This window comes from Salminus brasiliensis, chromosome 24 (genome assembly GCF_030463535.1).
Source record: "Salminus brasiliensis chromosome 24, fSalBra1.hap2, whole genome shotgun sequence".
Taxonomy (NCBI): domain Eukaryota; kingdom Metazoa; phylum Chordata; class Actinopteri; order Characiformes; family Bryconidae; genus Salminus; species Salminus brasiliensis.
This window is the reverse complement of record NC_132901.1, coordinates 18,167,236-18,185,811: the sequence shown is the minus strand read 5'-3', so window position 1 is coordinate 18,185,811 and position 18,576 is coordinate 18,167,236. Positions and strand designations below refer to the sequence as shown.

Here is an 18,576-nt window from a genome sequence, read left to right as displayed (position 1 = left end):
GCTTATGGGGTTAGTGGGAATTGAGTAAATTTGTTTTTGAAATTTTGATTGGCTGCTCTGATTCCCTTAATTCTACTGCTTGCTCATTCTCTTCTACATCCTAAAGACTCTCCTACAGAACCCAGTGTTTGTGGCAGCTTTGGACCAGCAGCTGAGCAGAACCAAGCTGTCATCGGAGCTGATCGCCAACTTTCTGTTTAACGGGGATGAGAAGGACCGGCCTGTGGGGATGCCACCATTTGACTGGAGAAACGTCTTCAACGTCACCAGTCAGGCAGCCAGACTGCTAAAGGAGGTCATGGGGGTTAGTAGCTCTCCATATATTCAAACCTCCCTTTTTCATCCCTCAGAGGTATAGAGAACCAAAGTCCAGATTGTGTGTGCTGTACCTGTATTCTGCTGATTTTAAAGCTAAAGTACCTGGTCTAGATTTAATCCGGAGCTAAACACGAGATGGTAATGAAGCTCCAAAAACTGCAATTATATAGGGAAGATAAACCATAAGGGAAGATAAAAACCACCATGCAGTAGATTCTCAGGAGGAAAGTTGGCTTTAGATTAACGGGTCAGTAGATTTCCAGGAATAACTATTGTTCTAAACTATTCATGGTGATAGATTCCCAGAAATGCTTGATCCCAAACTGTACAGGTTAGATCTAAAGTGTAGGCACTACCTGGGCTACCTGCAGAGCAGATGATCTCCACTGCCAGGGTTTGATAAAGTTTGTGAGACAGTAGATCTCTAGGAACAAAGCTCCAATCCAATATCTCTGTAGTAGATCACAAGAAACACGAGAGTTTGAGAGGGTCTGTTCCACAGTAGATCTCCACAAAGAAAGTTGAATGCAATCTCTGCAGGGCAGGAGATCTCAAGGAGCAAGGTTCAGTAAGTCTGAGTGAGCGGGTCTTGAGGAACAATGCTGACTCGAACATCTGCAGAGAAACAGATATCCGACAGTTTGATAAAGTCTGTAAAACAGTGGATCTACAGAAAGAGAGTTCAATCAACTCTCTACACTGCAGTACATCTCAAGGAGCTGGGTTTGAGAAAGTATGTAATACATCTAGCTCTCCAGCTGAATCAAATCTTATAAGATCTTTAGGAGCAGGGTTTGATTAAGTCCTAAAAGTTTAATCTAAAAATCACCAGAAGCACTCTTGATGAACAAACTCGAGACTCTAGCTCTCAGGCCTTTGACTTTAGAAGCTTCCCAGGGTAGATTTCCAGGACAACAAGCTTGAAATACACACTTCACTAGGCAGTGGATGTCCAGGAGCATGATCTAAGCTCTGCCGATCTCCAGCAGCAGGGGTGGATCTGAACTATAGGGCAGCACGTCTTCAAAAGTTAAAAAAACACTGCTGATCTAATCATGGGAAATAGCAAGTTAGGAATAGCAAGGTAGACTTCAGGACAGGAGCTCTCCCAGACTAGGATTGAATCTAAGCTCTTCAGCTCTTCAGAGTGGTAGATCTCCAAGCGAAGAGATACAAATCAGAGGACCGGCACTGATTGATAAATTAGGATGCCCCATATAATCTGTTGTATTTTTTTTTTTTTACATATTTAATCAGTTGATGTCAAAGTACATGCTTGTGCTAACAAAAAGAGACTGCACAAGTATGATTGTCATAGGAGGTGTGCAAGTAAGAAACCCTTGGGTTCAAATGTTTGACATGTTGTTGACCTGATGTTGATGTTGTTGTTTTTTTTTTTACAGCAAGGTTTTCCTTCATGCACATCTTCCATAAAAAACAGGCTTATGCAGTGCATTTCTGATGGTATATCCTTTACCCTGACATCAGCTCTAGTGAGAGCTGCCTGTAGGTCCTGTGATGACATTTTAGGATAGTTGGCGACTTCTTTGCGCACCCTGCAGTCTAAGTCTCTTACTGCTGAATGCAATCGAATCCTCACTGCAATGCTCCAAAATCTAGTAGAAAGCTTTCTTTCTTGTTGTAGAACAGTTTCTACAATAAACATAGGATAAAGTATTTTTTAACACCCTTGATTTCAGAAGAAACAATGTGCCAGTGTGAGCAGGCGTCCAAATACTTTTGACCATATAGCAGACGTAATGCATTAGGCTTTCGAAAAATGGCTGTGGGGTGGAAATAAAAGAAGCACTCAGGCTCCCCTGCGAGAGCTACGAACATGGAACAAGGGGACACTATGGAAACGAGGAGAGCCTAATTGAATTGAAGTTCAATTCCAGCACTCAATTGTCCACCTATATGGATACACACACACACACACAGCTACACAAATCTCTTAGGCCCCCTGCTGATATGGTACGTGCTCTTTAGATATCGAATCACTCTGCATGCTGAGTCATATGAGTGTGATCTCTCTCTCTCTTTTTTTTTTAATTTCCTCTCTCTATCTCTCTGTCTTTGTCTCTCGCCTCTTCTCCGTCCCTCTCATTTGCTTAGCTTTAATTTCTGGGTTTCTTTTCTTTTTTTTTCTCCCCTTTTTAGAATAGATGGTTTCAGATCCCGGTCGACTGATGGCCCTGATCATTCAGCAGTATTTATTGTTCTCAGGACCATGGCTGCAAATTGAATAGCTTTAATACAGCGCAGTGGATGAAAAGGAGCCCTTATTGTTCAAATCGTCCTTTAGGAGAGAATCACCATTGAAGACACACAGCCTAAAACAGCCTTGCTGTCTTTTAGGCATGTTTTATTTCTCCTTAAGAAGGAGTAGTGTATGTTATTCGTCTAACAGCTGCAGCTTTCTCTTTACTTAGCATTTCAAGGGCATCGTTTGGAATATCTTCTTTCATAAACGGCTATCTTTTATCACACACAGGAAGAAGAGCATTAATATTGTTCCTGAGGTGGTTCAGTATGCGGTGTGTTCACTGTGTGATTGGAGTGTATGAGGGTGTGCATAGGAATTACTCCTGCTGTGTGTGTACGTGTTTGTGTGTGCGTATGTGTGAGTGTAGATTAACTATTCCCGTGTGTGTGTGTGTGTGTGTGTGAGCTGCTGCTGAGTGTGGCTGTGTTGTGTGTGTGTGTGTGTGTGTGTGTGTATGAATTATGTGAATGTACTGTGTGTGTGTGTGTGTGTGTGTGTGTGTGTGTGTGAGTGTATACTAATACTCTGACTATGTTTGTAAGGCTGTCCAAAAACTACTACTGTATGAGGCCAGTTTGGTGATCCTCACATGAAAATAGGCTGTTTTTAACACAATCGTGACAGAGAGCAGAAATAAAGAGCAGGATGACATTTTTGGCAATGAGTTTAGGATTAGGTTTAGGTTTAGGTTGTAGTTACTGAGTCTAAAATTAGATTTAGGTTTTGGTTACTGAAGTTTAGGTTAGGGTTATGTAATTGTTTTGGAAGCTGAGGTTAAGGTTAGGGTGAGTTGTAGGTTTAGGTTGCTGAGGTTACAGTTAGGGTGAGGTTAAGGTTTTGGGTGGTGAGGTATGGGTAGGGTGTAGGTTTTGGGTGGTGAGGTAAGGGTAGGGTGTAGGTTTTCGGTGGTGAGGTTAAGGTTAGGTGTAGGTTTTGGGTGGTGAGGTAAGGGTAGGGCATAGGTTTTGGGTGGTGAGGTATGGGTAGGGTGTAGGTTTTGGGTGGTGAGGTAAGGGTAGGGCGTAGGTTTTGGGTGGTGAGGTAAGGGTAGGGTGTAGGTTTTGGGTGGTGAGGTAAGGGTAGGGTGTTGGTTTTGGGTGGTGAGGTTAAGGTTAGGTGTAGGTTTTGGGTGGTGAGGTAAGGGTAGGGTGTAGGTTTTGGGTGGTGAGGTAAGGGTAGGGCATAGGCTTTGGGTGGTGAGGTAAGGGTAGAGTGTAGGTTTTGGGTGGTGAGGTTAAGGTTAGGTGTAAGTTTTGGGTGGTGAGGTTAAGGTCAGGTGTAAGTTTTGGGTGGTGAGGTAAGGGTAGGGTGTAGGTTTTGGGTGCTAGGGTTAGGTAAAGGTTGTGGGGTTTGAGGTTAGGGTTAGGGTGAGGTAAATATTTTGGTTGCTGATGTCAAGATTAGGGTGAGGTAAAGCTTTTGGTTGCTATGGTCAAGGTTAAAGTTAGATGAAGGTTTTGGGTGCTGAGATAAAGGTCATGGTTGTGGGTACTGAGGTTTAATGTGGGGTTAGGTGGGTTTGGTTGCTGAGGTTGAGGTTAGGGGAATATTTTTATTACTGAGGCTAGGGTTGGGGTGATATGTAGGTTTTAGGTGCTGAGGTAACGGTTAGGGTTAGGTAGAGGTATCGGCAGCTGAGGGTAAGGTTGGGGTGAGGTGTAGGTTTTGGGTGCTGAGGTTAAGGCTGGGGTGAGGTGTAGGTTTAGGGTGCTGAGGCTAGGGTTGGGGTGATGTGTAGGTTTTAGGTGCTGAGGTAAAGGTTGGGGTAAGGTAAGGGTTTTGGATACTGAAGTTAATTTTATGGTTAGATGTAGGTTTTGGATTCTGAGGTTGAGGTTGGGATGAGGTGTAGGTTTTGGGTGCTGAGGTTGAGGTTGGGATGAGGTGTAGGTTTTAGGTGCTGATGTTAAGGTTGGGGTGATGTGTAGGTTTTGGGTGCTGAGGTAAAGGTTGGGGTGAGGTGTAGGTTTGGGGTGCTGAGGTTAAGGCTGGGGTGAGGTGTAGGTTTGGGTGCTGAGGCTAGGGTTGGGGTGCTGAGGTAAAGGTTGGGGTGAGGTAAATGTTTTGGATACTGAGGTTAAGTTTAGGGTTAGATGTAGGTTTTGGATTCTGAGGTTGAGGTTAGGTGAAGGTTTTGGGTGCTGAGATAAGGGTAAGGGTTAAGTGGAGGTTGTGGATACTGAGGTTATGTGGGGTTAGATTAAGGTTTTGGTTGCTGAGGTTGAGGTTAGGGGGATGTTTTTGTTACTGAGGCTAGGGTTGGGGTGAGGTGTAGGTTTTAGGTGCTGAGGTAAAGGTTAGGGTTAGGTAGAGGTGTCTGCTGCTGAGGTTAAGGTTGGGGTGAAGTGGAAGTTGTGGGTGCTAAGGTAAAGGTTAGGGTTTGGTGAAGGTTTTGGGGGCCGAGGTTAAGGTTAGAATGAGTTGTAGGTTTAGGTTGCTGAGGTTGCAGTTAGGGTGAGGTTAAGGTTGTGGGTGTCGAGGTTAAGGTTAGGTGTACGTTTTGGGTGGTGAGGTAAGCGTAGGGCGTAGGTTTTGGGTGGTGAGGTTAAGGTTAGGTGTATGTTTTAGGTGCTAGGGTTAGGTAAAGGTTGTGGGTTCTGAGGTTACCGTTAGAGTGAGGTAAATGTTTTGGTTGTAAAGGTTAGGGTTAAGTGAAGGTTGTGGATACTGAGGATTAATGTGGGGTTAGGTGGGTTTGGTTGCTGAGGTTGAGGTTAGGGGAATGTTTACTGAGGCTAGGGCTTTAGGTGCTGAGGTAAAGGTTGGGGTGAGGTAAGGGTTTTGGATACTGAGGTTGAGGTTAAGGCTGGAGTAAGGTGTAGTTTTTGGGTGCTGAGGTTAAGACTGGGGTGAGGTGAAGTTTTTGGGTGCTGAGGTTAAGGCTGGGGTGAGGTGTAGGTTTTGGGTGCTGAGGTTAAGGTTGGGGTGAGGTGTAGGTTTTGGGTGCTGAGGTTAAGGCTGGGGTGAGGTGAAGGTTTTGGGTGCTGAGATAAAGGTTAGGGTTAATTGAAGGTTGAGGTTAAATGTGGGGTTAGGTGGTTTTGGTTGCTGAGGTTGAGGTTAGGGGAATGTTTTTGTTGCTAAGGCTAGGGTTGGGGTGATGTGTAGGTTTTGGATTTTGAGGTTGAGGTTGGGGTGAAGTGTAGGTTTTGGATACTGAGGTTAAGGTTAGGGTTAGATGTAGATTTTGGATTCTGAGGTTGAGGTTAGGTGAAGGTTTTGATTGCTGAGGTTTGGGATATAGTTAGTAGATGGTTTTGGGTGCTGAAGGTACAGTTAGTTGTAGAACATTACCTCATAGGTTTTGGATGCTGAGGTTAGGGTTAGTTTAAGGTTTTGGTTGCTGAGATTATGGTTACAGTTAGGTATGGGTCTACAGTGTTACAGAAGTCACTGTAACTTCTCACAGGTATAGTGACACCAAAATATATATGTGTTTGTACATGTGTGTGTGTGTGTGCCTAGAGGCAAAAGCTTTGTTTTGCAGCGTGTTGGCTACCTGTGAAGGTAGCTGTGGGAAAAAAAAGAACTCGCTCTATTTTCTCACCCACACCAGGACGTGTTGGCTCATCTCACAGACGCTGACACACAGCATCCAGCCGTCGCTTCGTTACCATATCACACCTCTCCTGCTGAAGCTCTATGGCTCCCTGCGACGCTTTGTGTCTGGAAGCCACACTCTCTTTCTCTCTCTCTCTCTCTTTCTCCCTTTCTCTCTCTCTCTCATGTCTCAAGGCTATGCCCCCTGTGGTTACCAAAACAAATATTGCGTGTTGAAAGCAGTGCTGTCTCTCCGATGGGATGCAGAGCACAGTGTGTCACGGTTCGAGGCAGTATGTGTGTTTGTGGGAAAAGCAGGAGTCATGCCTCCAGAGAAGGATTCTGTAAGAGCCCGACCTGGTCCCAGTCTGATTTCACACGGTACTGCGGGTCATTACACAAATTCTCTGGGGAAGCTGAGTATGAATAACAGGGATAACACAGTGTTTCCTAAGACAGTGTTTCCTTGGCAGTATGAATGCACCCAAGGCCATAGTTACCGGTGCACCGTGTCCCTAATTGCATGTTTACTTCCGTTACAAGTATCACTCTAGATTATCCCTAGATGCTTTTACACTACGCAGTTTATTCCTGTGTTTCATTCAAGCATCAATGCTTGTGTTAAGGCATACATCTAACTGTTTTACAGGTGGCAAAGACGCTTCAATATTCAGTCATTTTATGTTTATTATTAAGCCTGTATGTAGGCCTGTATTTCTCTGTTCTAACCATTTTATCAACATATTCATCAGCAATTTCATGGGTCCTAAAATAGACCCCTGTGGGACTCCACAAGATATACTAAAGTGAACATTTACCAAATAATTCAGTTTCTGCATCAGAATAGCTAACTGAATAATAAACCTAGGCTTTAGTGGGTTAATACTGTTTTAAAATTAAATTATGGTCTCCAAATAAAACCCAAATTAAAATGTAGACAGAAATGAGAGAACATTAAGTGAGGAAGTAATAGATTTTACTTTATCACCCACACTATTCTAGTGATGGGAATGGTACATTCAGAATCAGCCAGACATTTTGTCTAATGCATGTTTCATTTGTTGACAGTAAGCAAAGGAATGAAGGAGCTTTAAAACATGAACACGTTTAACTAACAGTTTTTGTGCCTCCTGTTGGCATAGCAACAACCAAGATGACCAGTTGGTTGTGCTCCAACAACCCATACTGTTTAACAAGTTAACAAATTGTATAAAGGATATTTCTGTCAATGTACAAAGACATTTTGGCCCATTTTGTTGTTTTTTCTTGAAATGCAAGCCATGTAGAGTGGTTCCAGGAAGTTCCAGAAAATGCTGTTTCATAGACTAGAGGGCAGGTGCCGGCCCATGAGTTTAAATCGTTTGTATTATTGGCCAGGAAACAATTTTTACGCTGTTCTTTTCTTTTGGGTCATCCACAGTTTGTGGATTTTCCCAGTGTATTACGAACTAACACTTACACTTTGTGTATTATTAATTGTAAGAACAGTTTTTTATTTGTTTCTCAATCTTTTCTCTGAACTTCAGCTCATAAACAATGAAGTAGAAGATCCAGGACGAGCCCCCAAATCTTACAACACTACCTTTGGACTAAGGTACTGTGGGATCAGTAACACATGGCGGTTTTATGGTTTATACAAGTGTTTAATACTGTGTTTAATATTTTACACTCACACTGTTTTAATAATAGCTCTTTTATTGAAAAAAAAAAGTTATTTAATATCTAGTTCTCACTCTTTTCACCAAGGGTTCATTGGCCTAAAGATGAAATACAACATGTTACTGATCCCACAATATCCTAGACCAAATGTTGTAGGGTTGTAATAAACATACAATGTTTTCATGAAGAAAAAACAATGAAATATGCATTTTGTGTTTTTATGTTGTTTATTTGAAATGACTAGTGGCGGTTAGGCAGATTTTCCATGGTGAAACTTTCAAGCAACTACTTGCATACACATTCACTTGATAAACCATAATAAACAGTTGTGTATTATTGTAATTGTTGATCAACTGTAACTTTTTAACCATTATTGCTAGAAGCTAGAAGCTGCCAACCATGGGGTAGTAACTTGGCACCAAGTAAGTAAATGAATTTAAAATTGTTTAGAAACATGACCAAATAAACAGTTAAACTGGTCATACATGAATATTCTGCAGCTTTAATGCTAATTCCAGAATAATGCAAGCAAAAAAAAACTGTATTCAACAACTCACCTGCACTTTTAATAAGGTACAGTGAAGTGAAAAGGAAGTGCACAATGAAAAATATTTTTATAGCACTTTCTGAAACCAAGGTTACATCATGCTTCACAATAGGGTGCTAATGTTAATTGCAAATACACAAAAATACAGCTAAAAAGATTTTTCTTGCAAAGGAAAACGAGAGGAAAGAATTGAATTGGCACTGAATCAGAAACTCGAGCAGAGGGTGAATTATAAAGAAGTTTAAATCTCTCAAATTTCCAAAGCCAAATTTGCCTAAGACAGCAAAAAGGGTAGTCCCACTCTGTGCACTTAATAACATATCTGAGAAAATTACCATTCCTGAGACCTGAAATTTAAATACAATATTAAAAAGTATTTGTTCAGAAATATACAGAATTCTTTTTTAAAACCAGTTGGATTGTCAGAAGTAAGAACTGGCAAGGCCAAATCTTAAAGCTTAGGCAGCACCTTTGCTAAAGTTGTGCTCATTACAAGTCAGTAAGACCTCATAGACGGTAGATCTTTGTACTTCTTGTGGATGAGCTAATTTGCTGCCTGGGTAAAAGTTGTGGGGAGGTGACTGTTATCAAGTGACTGAGTGATTTTTAAACCACTGGCTTACCGAGCCAATGGCCTATGGAAGTGTAATGGTGCTGTCGTGGTTCTGTGCAGTGTTTGGGTCCCTGGTGGGACGTTGTTGTTAAATGATCCAGTAAAGGGTGCATACTTTTTGGGCCAGGGTGGTGTTCAGATACGTAAAGCTTATTATCTAATATTAATCTTATTATCTAATTAGGTTACCAACAGAGATCTTAATCTGAGGTGTAAATGTGGAAGCAGTGAGTCGAGTCTCCTGAGCTAAAAGACCAAGAACTGACTACTTTTTGATCAAGCAAAAACCTTTCAAAATATCAACTTTACAGGAGAGACAGGACGTTCATTTGAAGTCAGTGTAAAACTGTACAAACTAGGAGGTGGAATCTGTTTCAGTCAAGCTTTATAACATAAACGGATTTAACTAATCTCTCCCTGGTCTCCTACTGGCATAGCAACAACCAAAATGACCTAATCAGTTGTGTCCCAGCAAGCCATACAGATGGCTTGTCTTACGTTCTGGACAGGTGTGGGTAAACATCTCTAAAGGACCTGTGAGTTTGCTCAAAACAAGCATGTTCATTATGAAATCTAATCTTTTAAATGATGTTTTTCCTCTCACCTTCCCAGAATGGGATACAGCCTACTCAGTCTCTTTGTTTACACTTGTTTATGGCACTTCATAAATGAGTGTAAACACACATACTGGGTAGACTACATCCCATTTAGTGTGATAAAAAATGTTCATGCCATTTCGAGGCGTTTCTATTGGTCCATTCATCTTGGAACCTGGACACAATATCAAAATCAATATAAAAACTGCCAGATTAAAATAATGTTAGAAGGAAAAAAGAGAGAGAGAGAGAAAGACAGGCTTCTTCAGTCCAGTTGTGCTCTCTCAGGCTCCGGCTGCTGATGGCAGGCAGCATGACCCGGGATTCATTCATCTACTTTAAGGTGCACCCATTGCTGACATATATGTGCAAATACACACACACACACACACACACACACACACACATGTCTTGTCTAGTCCCTGTAGAGAAGTACTGCCAATAGAACAGGACTCTCTGGAGCAGATAAATATGAACCTCTTGGCACCATGCCTAATGCCAGGCGTGGACGAGAGGGGTAACAGTCCCAGTTGTTGTGATCTGTGTGACCGCCACACATAGTTGCATTTCTGGGGAGTTGCTCGTTAAGCTATGGCGTGGGGTACGGTATAAGGTACATGGCCACAGGTAGGCTACAGTGTAGGGTACGTGGCTAGGGGTAGGCTATGATGTAGATTTTGCAACGCTGATGCAAAAACCTGGAGCCCGACACATCTTTTTTTACAAAAGCGAGTGATCCCATTTTACCAAAAATGATTCCATAATAGGATCACTCTCACTCTCTTAAGGCTTATAACAATAAAGTGTATTACTTAGTAACTACAGGGACTTCTGTACAAACTGGTGGGGCTATTTCTTGGCAATAGGTATTTTGTAATAACACTTTTCGGCCTGCCGGCGGGTCCATCTGCTTTTTAAGGGGTTGCAGGAGTGTAGCAGATGTGGGGGTGGGGTTTGTTCGCGGTAATTACATTATCGAGTTCAAGTATTGATTTAGAAATGTCCTCCATTTATTTATGCCCAGTTTTATTCCCATTTGAAGAATTCCTCAGAGAGAAGCCAGGAGTTTGATTGAACGCCACTAAGGAGCATCCTTCTGATACAGGAGGAACATCATATCCATTTGAAGTGGAGCGTGGTCAGATATGAGTATAGGTAGTCAACGTGGATAACGGATTCAAGGAGCTTATTGTTAATGAAAAAGTCATCAATGACAGGAGTTGGATCAATGTACCGGGGAAAAGTAAGTAAAGGATTTAATAGAGGGGGTGAAGTGCTCGCCAGGGATCCCTACAGCAAGTGTGCTCCATAAAAAAGGCCAAAGATCAAGCTGTTTTAGGTGTCAAGGCCGTTTTCAAGCTAAATCGGTCTAGGATTGGCTTCATAACACAGATTAAACCGTCCCCAAGGATAAGCTTATGCAGGTCCAGGTTACAGAGAATGGATGAAGGCATATTCACAGGAGACCTGTCGTAATGGCGTACAGTGTTCCCCATATTGGTCTGAAATTGTGCCAAGTTAAATGACGACCACTCTTGTACACTAAACGCATACTACATGTCCAAATGTTTGTGGACACCCCTTCTAATGAATGCATGTATCTACTTTAAGGTACACCATTGCTGACATGTATGTGCAAATGCACTCATACACACACACAGCTTGTCTTGTCCCTGTAGAGAAGCACTGCCAATAGAACAGGACTCTGAAGCAGGTAAACATGAACCTATTGGCACCATGCCTAAATTCCATGTGTGGGCAAAAGGGGTATAAAGCCCCCCAGCATTGAGCAGTGGAGTGATGGTGCTCCATCCAGAGTTGGGGAGTTGGGGATGAGGCAGGGTGTTGATAATCAAATGTCCTGACCTCACTAACTCTCTGTATGAATGCAATCAAATTCTCACAGCAGTGCTCCGAAATCTAGTACCATGCCTTCCCAGGAGAGTAGGACAGTTACTTCAACAAGAGCAGGATAAACTTTTTTTTTTAATATCCCTGATCTCAGAAGAAACAATGAATGAGCCGGTGTCCCAATACTTTTGTCCATTTAGTGTACCATTTAAGGGCTTATGTACTTGTGTACTACACTACTGATGTAATTGTGTATACTTCTTTTTACACAAATGTAGTGAAGTAGTGAACTTGAGTAATAGCTTTTGCATGTTTTAGGGCCTTATCTCAGCTCGTTGGATGTGTGTGTGTGTGTGTGTGTGTGTGTGTGTGTGTGTGTGTGTGTGTTTCACCGTGTCCTGCCTGATATTCATTACACACACTGCAACTGTTAAACCCTGGCCCGGGCCTGTCAGCCATGACGGCTCATTAAAGCCGATCGAGGCGAAGGTGCAAACAGATGAGACTAGTCCATGGACCAGAGCTGTACTCCTCGGCCCATCCACCTATTCCCTCACATATCCATCCATCAGTCCGTCCGTTTGTCCATCCATCCACTGTGTTATTCTCTCTGTCCATTCCTGAAATGTGCTCTCAACACTGCTTGTCTTTTCTGCCCATCATGCTCTTCTTTTTTTGCTCTGCCTCTTTTGCTGCTTGTTTTATCCACTGTTTGCTGCGAGTTTCACAATACAACAGTCAGCTTAGGGTTAAAGGGGAATATCACCAAGTTTTCAAAATGTCTGCATTGGTTGTCGGTTGAGATGTAAGCAAAGTCATTCGGACTAATTTGGTGCGAAATGCTTTGTTGTAGAGAGATTTACAGTCAGAAATGTTTACAGTGGTGGTGGCTGGAACCAGACGTCTGAAGAGGCTAAGGTCTCTTGAAAAAGCAGAAAGACTTTCACATAGGATGATTGTGAATATGTTGCCTGAAGTGGACTACACAGGGAATTCTGACATTTAAATTGAGATTTCAAACCATAGGGAGTGTTAAGTACGGCTTTATCACTACGCAGAACGTTGACCGTAAAGTTTACCTTTGACAGCTGGCAGTGGTGGCTCAGCAGTTAGAGCTGAGATGTCCAAATCACATACACATACAGAGCTTGTTTAGTCCCTGTAGAGAAGTACTGCCAATAGAATAGGACTCCCTGGAGCAGATAGACATGAACACCATGTCTAATGCCAGGCGTGGGCTAGAGGTGTATAAAGCCCCCCAGCATTGAGCAGTGGAGCAGTGGGAGAGTACTCTCTGGAATGATGGAAGGATGGTGGTCCATCCAGTACTTATGGGATGAGTTGGGGAGTAGTGGCGAGGGGGGTGGTGATCATCCAACATCCTGATCTGACTAACTCTCTTGTCGCTGAATGCAATCAAAACCTAGTAGAAAGCCTTTCATGGACAGGGAATGAATGAATGAGCAGGTGTCCCAATATTTTTGTCCATTGATGTATTATATTTCAGATTTTCCACTATTGTACCACACTGCTATCAACGCTCTGGTGGTTTTGGATAGTAAATAGAATGGCTATGTTTATGTTGTTGACACAGTGACCCCTGGCTCTCTTCACCACTATTGTAAGGAAATCTCCCATCAAAGCACTCGGAATGGCTTTGTTTATATCTCAGCCATTATGAACTATGTAGCAATATGGAACGATTGGAAGGAATTCACATTTCCAGAGACATTCAGCCAAAAATGAAGGATTGAAGACCTTCAGCTTTTGTGACTGACAGTAATACCTACTACCTCTTAGGGCCTAATCCTTAAGAGAAAACCAGTGCTGCCCACCGAACATTAATGCCAAACAAGCCGCATGCTTGGCTGAGATAATGTAGAAAGCAAAAAGAACAAGACCACGGGCCTTCAAATCTACTCTGCCGCTCTGTCCATCCATCTATCCGTCTATTTATTCCCCCGTCTATCCATCTGCCTGTCCACCTGTCCGCCCAGCTACTGTGCTATTCCCTCTGTCTATGCCTCTTTGCCCTGCTGTTCTTATCTGCCCATCATGCTGTACGTTTTTTTTATTCAGCCTCTGCTGTAAGTTTCATGTTTTACACCACCTCTGAGGGCCCTGTGTGTGTGTGTGTGTACGTGTGTATGTGTTGCAGTGTTTTGATCTGGATAAGTTCGAGGCCGTCTCCAGCGAGTCGCTGCTGGTGGGACGAGCTCTGAAGCTGCTGGATGAAGAGAGGTTTTGGGCCGGGGTCGTCTTCACCGACCTTGACGCCAGCGACCCCTCGCTGGTCAGGTACAAGATCCGCATGGACGTCGAGGACACGGAGAGAACGGACAAGATCAAAGACCGGTATAGTACCGTTCAAAAGTTTGGAATCACCCAAACTGCTACATTGATCACTTTTTTTCAGAATCGCTGTTCAAAAGTAAGTCGGTCAATTTTTATTAAAAAGCTCATTGTAAGCAACTGCAAATTGTCCATGGAGCTGAATGTGAATAAGAATATAGGAAGAATGATACAAGGTATCACCACATGACCCAGGTCTTCAAACCTGGGCCTTGAATCCAGTTTCTAGTCCTGGGTTTACTTCTCGCAATAAGTGAAATATGCAATTAGACCTACTGAAGACCTGGTTGAAAGCAAAATAGGTTCACACTACATGATTTCAGCACCGATTTCCTAGTCGACAGCTGTTTTGCTTCAGGTCTGAGGCAAATTGGCATTCACTGCATGGCGCCGGCTTGGTTGCAAGTGTGGACTCCTGAAAGGTGCGATCTCAGAGCCTATGTCTCACAAGCCCCCGATAAATATGTAGTAGGTTTGATATATGAACCTGTCGGCAAAACTAAATCCGCTGAGCCAATGAAAACATTAGACACAGGGTGAGGAGAAAGTCGAGGGTGGAGCTTATCCATTATCCAGTATCCGACATGTTATTATATACATATAAGTATATAAGTAAGTATTATATAAATATACTGTTTATATTTACAGTAGGAAGCTGCAGCTTAGCTTTTGAAAGGCACTGGGTATGTTAGAGTGTGATGGTTTAGCTGCTCTACCAGAAGGGCCAACTTGACCAGGCTAGTCAACCTGTATGACCAAGCTGATAAACAGCATGACCAAGCAGGTGACCGTCATGACCACAGCTCTGACCATGCTGGTCCACTGGTATGAACCACATCTGGACCTGGACCTGACGACGGCTCTAAAGCTCTGACCATGGTGGTCCACCGCTAGGAACAGCTTGACTAAACTGATATCTGGACCTGTCGGCGGGTCTAAATCTGGTAGCGTGACCAGCATGGCCAAGCTGGTGACCATCATGACTACAGCTCTGACCAGGGTGGTCCACAGGTATAAACAGCTTGACTAAACTGATATCTGGACCTGTTGGTGACTCTAAAGCTTTCACCACGGTGGTCCACCAGTATGAACAGCTTGACCAAACTAATATCTGGACCCGTCTGTGACTCTAAATCCGGTCGTGTAAAAAGTGTTGTGACTGGAAGTTAGTGCAGAGACTAGCTACAGCCAATGAGAAACGCAAGACACAGGGTGAGGAAAAAGCTGTGGGCGGAGCTTGTCTTTTTCTTCTGCATGTTAGTTATTACAGTTGAAAGCTGCAAAAATCAAGAGCTGTTACATGTGTCCTGGATAAAAAACAGAGCTGATGACTCTGAAATGACTGTGAGAAGGATGCATTGACTGTGGTTAAGCTGGTCTATCAACATGGCCATCTTGCCCAGACAATTCAAACAGCATAACCAAGCTGGTGACCAGCATGACCACAGCTCTGACCACAAGTATGAACAGCTTGACCAAACTAATATCTGGACCTGTTGGTGACTCTAAATGTGCTAGTGTGTGGAAGTGTTGTGACTGGAAGTTAGTGCTGCGACTAGCTACAGCCAATGAGAACGGTGCAAAAATCAAGACCTGTTACATTCTGTCATGGCGTGCTGGGCCAGACCAAGATGGGATGAACACTCGCAGAGATGGACACAATTAACACAATAAGACAAACAAAAGGGGGCAAGTGAGGCAAAAAAGTAGCAAACCATGAACAACAGTGATCAACAAAAACATGAACATGGCAAACAGGAGGGCGAACCAAAAACGAACCTGGGACTGGGGGTTGAGCTGGGGGACCAGCTACTAATCAAGATTGGCTAGGCCGACCAAACCTGGACCAGAAGCTGGCCTCAGCACACCTCTAACAGTACGTGGAACCTCTCGGGCAACCTCAAATTCCTAAACGATACAATTCTCTGCATCAAATGGTGGTGTCAAGGCTTCTTAAATATCTCCCAATCCCAGGTGTAACTCCTGAATCAAACACATGAACGAAAATGAGGCGGAAGTCCTTATTTGGGCCTGTGGGCGGTGGCTCGGAATCGCCCCGGGGGAGGGCGCGATAGAGAGGGGCTGACACATGTGTGCTGGATAATAAACAGAGCTGATGACTTGTTCTAAAGCTGATCAAGTGTTTAAAAAATGAGTGAAATTATATATATTATTTATTTATTTATATTTTTAAAGTAGGGATCAAATCTTGAGGCAGTAAAGTATTAGAAAGTGATTCCCTGTTTACAGCTTATTATTTCTTATTTAATAACTTATTGTTGTTCCTAGAAAAGTTGAAATACAGACTCCAACATCAATAGAATAATCAAGAGTTAGCTGCTAATATGACCAGCGCTTCCAAAACCTTTGAACAGTTGTGTATGTGCAGAGCAGCAGGGAGCCATGTATTATTGCCTGCAACCCAAAAATGAAGGCATAAAGAATTGGCTGACCTTTTTTTATATCAAAAGCAGCTTGTTTTGTTATTCCTTGGGCCGCTCTCTTTCTGTGCACAAAAGTCTTTGTTCCTTCCAAAGTTGCTTCCAAAGGAATGTTCCGAATTGATTTTTAAATTCAGCTTCATTGTATAGTAGATGTGCATGATGGTTCCTTTGCCAGCGTGAACAACGCATGCAGTATGTACAGTATATGGTCCACATGCACTGGCTTGAATGTATACAGCTTTAGCTTAAATGAAAAAGCCTTACATTAATTCTGAAGGCAAATATAAAGTTGCAATTGTGTGAATTGATTTACCATTGAAATGACTTTAGAGGAGTTAGGCCGTGTTCACACAGGCTGGTCAAATCCATTATTCTGATTCAGATCTGATTCAAACCCTCTTTGGTTTAAAATAATCTGATTTTGAAATTAGCTTTCTGGACTCAGTGACCCGTCGGATTTCATTTAATATGTTTTATATGTTTTAATCATGCAATTGCTGCAGTTCTTGCTGTCAGAATGTGCTACAAGAAGGTTGATTGAGTATGTTCACATATTGTAGCTTTTAGGAACATCTTTTACTGTGCATATTGATCCTGGTGAATAACAGCTTAAGATGGCCAGGCTGGATAAGCTGGCAGACCGGCACAGGGCATGTCTCTGTTTGATGGTTTTACTTGACCTTTACTTGACTTGTCAACCAGCATGACCACAGCTCTGACCACGGTGGTCCACAGAGTATTAACAACAGCTTGACTAGTGAGTTGGTCATACTGGTTGACTAGCTTGGTCAACCACCATGCTGATAGACCAGCTATGAACTGCTTGACCAAACTAATATTTGGACCTGTTTGTGACTCTAAAGCTCTGACCACGGTGGTCCACCAGTATTAACCGCTTGACCAAACTAATATCTAGACCTGTCTGCGACTCTAAAGCTCTGACCACGGTGGTCCACCAGTATTAACCGCTTGACCAAACTAATATCTAGACCTGTCTGTGACTCTAAAGCTCTGACCACAGTGGTCCACCAGTATTAACAGCTTGACCAAACTAATATCTGGACCTGTCGGCGACTCTAAATCTGACTGTTGTGACAAACACGCATACTCTCAGCTGGCCAATCAGCTCAACCAGCATAGAATATGTTTTTCCCTGGATGACCAGCTTTTCAACCACCTTGACCATCAAAGACCAACTTAGACCGTCTGAAAAGCAGCTGAGCAAAAGCGAAGAGCTAAACTGGTCATTCATCTTAACCAGCATAACCATCCTGGTCCATACAGTCCCAATATAATAACCCTACTGTGAAAACAGCTGGCTTTGAATTCACTGTTTATGTGACGTCACAAAGATCACAGTTTAGCCCCGCCCATTCCTGCTGCAGTTCTCAGGAGTGTTGCACATGTGCTTTTTGAATGTACCACAACACAGGACAGCCAATCAGGGCAGAGCTCATACATCTTATATTACTTTAAAACCAGCCAGTTGGAAAATGGGAGTAAGTGACCTCTGTATGAACTGTGTGCGCGTCTCTAACACTCTTGCTGGTTTCTTTCAGGTCCTGGTCCCCGTCCGCTCGCGATAACCCCTTTAATGACTTGCGCTACGTGAGAGGAGGCTTCGTGTACCTGCAGGACATGCTGGACCGTGGCCTCGTACAAGCTCAGACCGGTGTCCGGCAAACTCTGGGCGTCTACATGCAGCAGATGCCTTACCCGTGTTATGTGGACGATGCGTGAGTATACAGAGATGTGTGAGAGAGTGTGATTAAAGGGGGCTTCAGTGTATATTTTGGTGGAGGGTTGTGTGTGAGTGTGTGTGTGACTTATTAGGTCAGTAAAATCCATTGTGCTCATATGTATTCTGAATAAAAAGACCCAGTGGACGCTCTCCATCTTGCGTGCTCTCTCTCTCTCTCTCTCTCTCTCTCTCTCTCTCTCTCTCTCTCTCTCTCTCTCTCTCTCTCTCTCCTCTCATTCTCTCTCTCTCTGTAATTCCGTTGTCCATTACATTCCCTAGACACTGAGCCGTTACTGCACACCAGAGCCTTATACAAATGTCAATAGTTAATATTAAAGTTTAATGCTAAATGCTTTCTGTGGTAAAACGCTTGGAGCGCAGACAAACTGCGCTCCTAGTAAACGCTGCAGCTGCATATCGCAGCTAAAGCCCAATACTGCTGCTTCATCACGACTGAGTGTGCTTTCTGCATCACGATGAAAGCAAATGTCACGCTAATTGAAGCTACGAATGCTATTTACACCTGAAAAGAAACAAAGATTCTTTGTCTGTTGTTGAATTTTTTTCTTTTTTCCATTTTATTTTGTACTTGTTTCGCCATCTGCAGTAGTTTAGTCCATCTGGTTGTCTTGGAGACAGGATTTGGGGG

At 43.0% G+C, this 18,576-nt stretch overlaps 1 protein-coding gene across 1 annotated transcript in view; it reads left to right on the top strand.

Moving 5' to 3' along the window:
• The window catches only part of LOC140547076 (phospholipid-transporting ATPase ABCA1-like), a 237,774-nt gene that overhangs the window by 62,012 nt on the left and 157,186 nt on the right, over positions 1 to 18,576 (top strand). Inside the window, exons 11-13 of the mRNA XM_072670600.1 lie at positions 107 to 304; positions 13,549 to 13,745; positions 17,746 to 17,922. Of these exons, the coding sequence (XP_072526701.1) occupies positions 107 to 304; positions 13,549 to 13,745; positions 17,746 to 17,922 (572 nt within the window). The remainder of the gene's footprint in view (positions 1 to 106; positions 305 to 13,548; positions 13,746 to 17,745; positions 17,923 to 18,576) is intronic.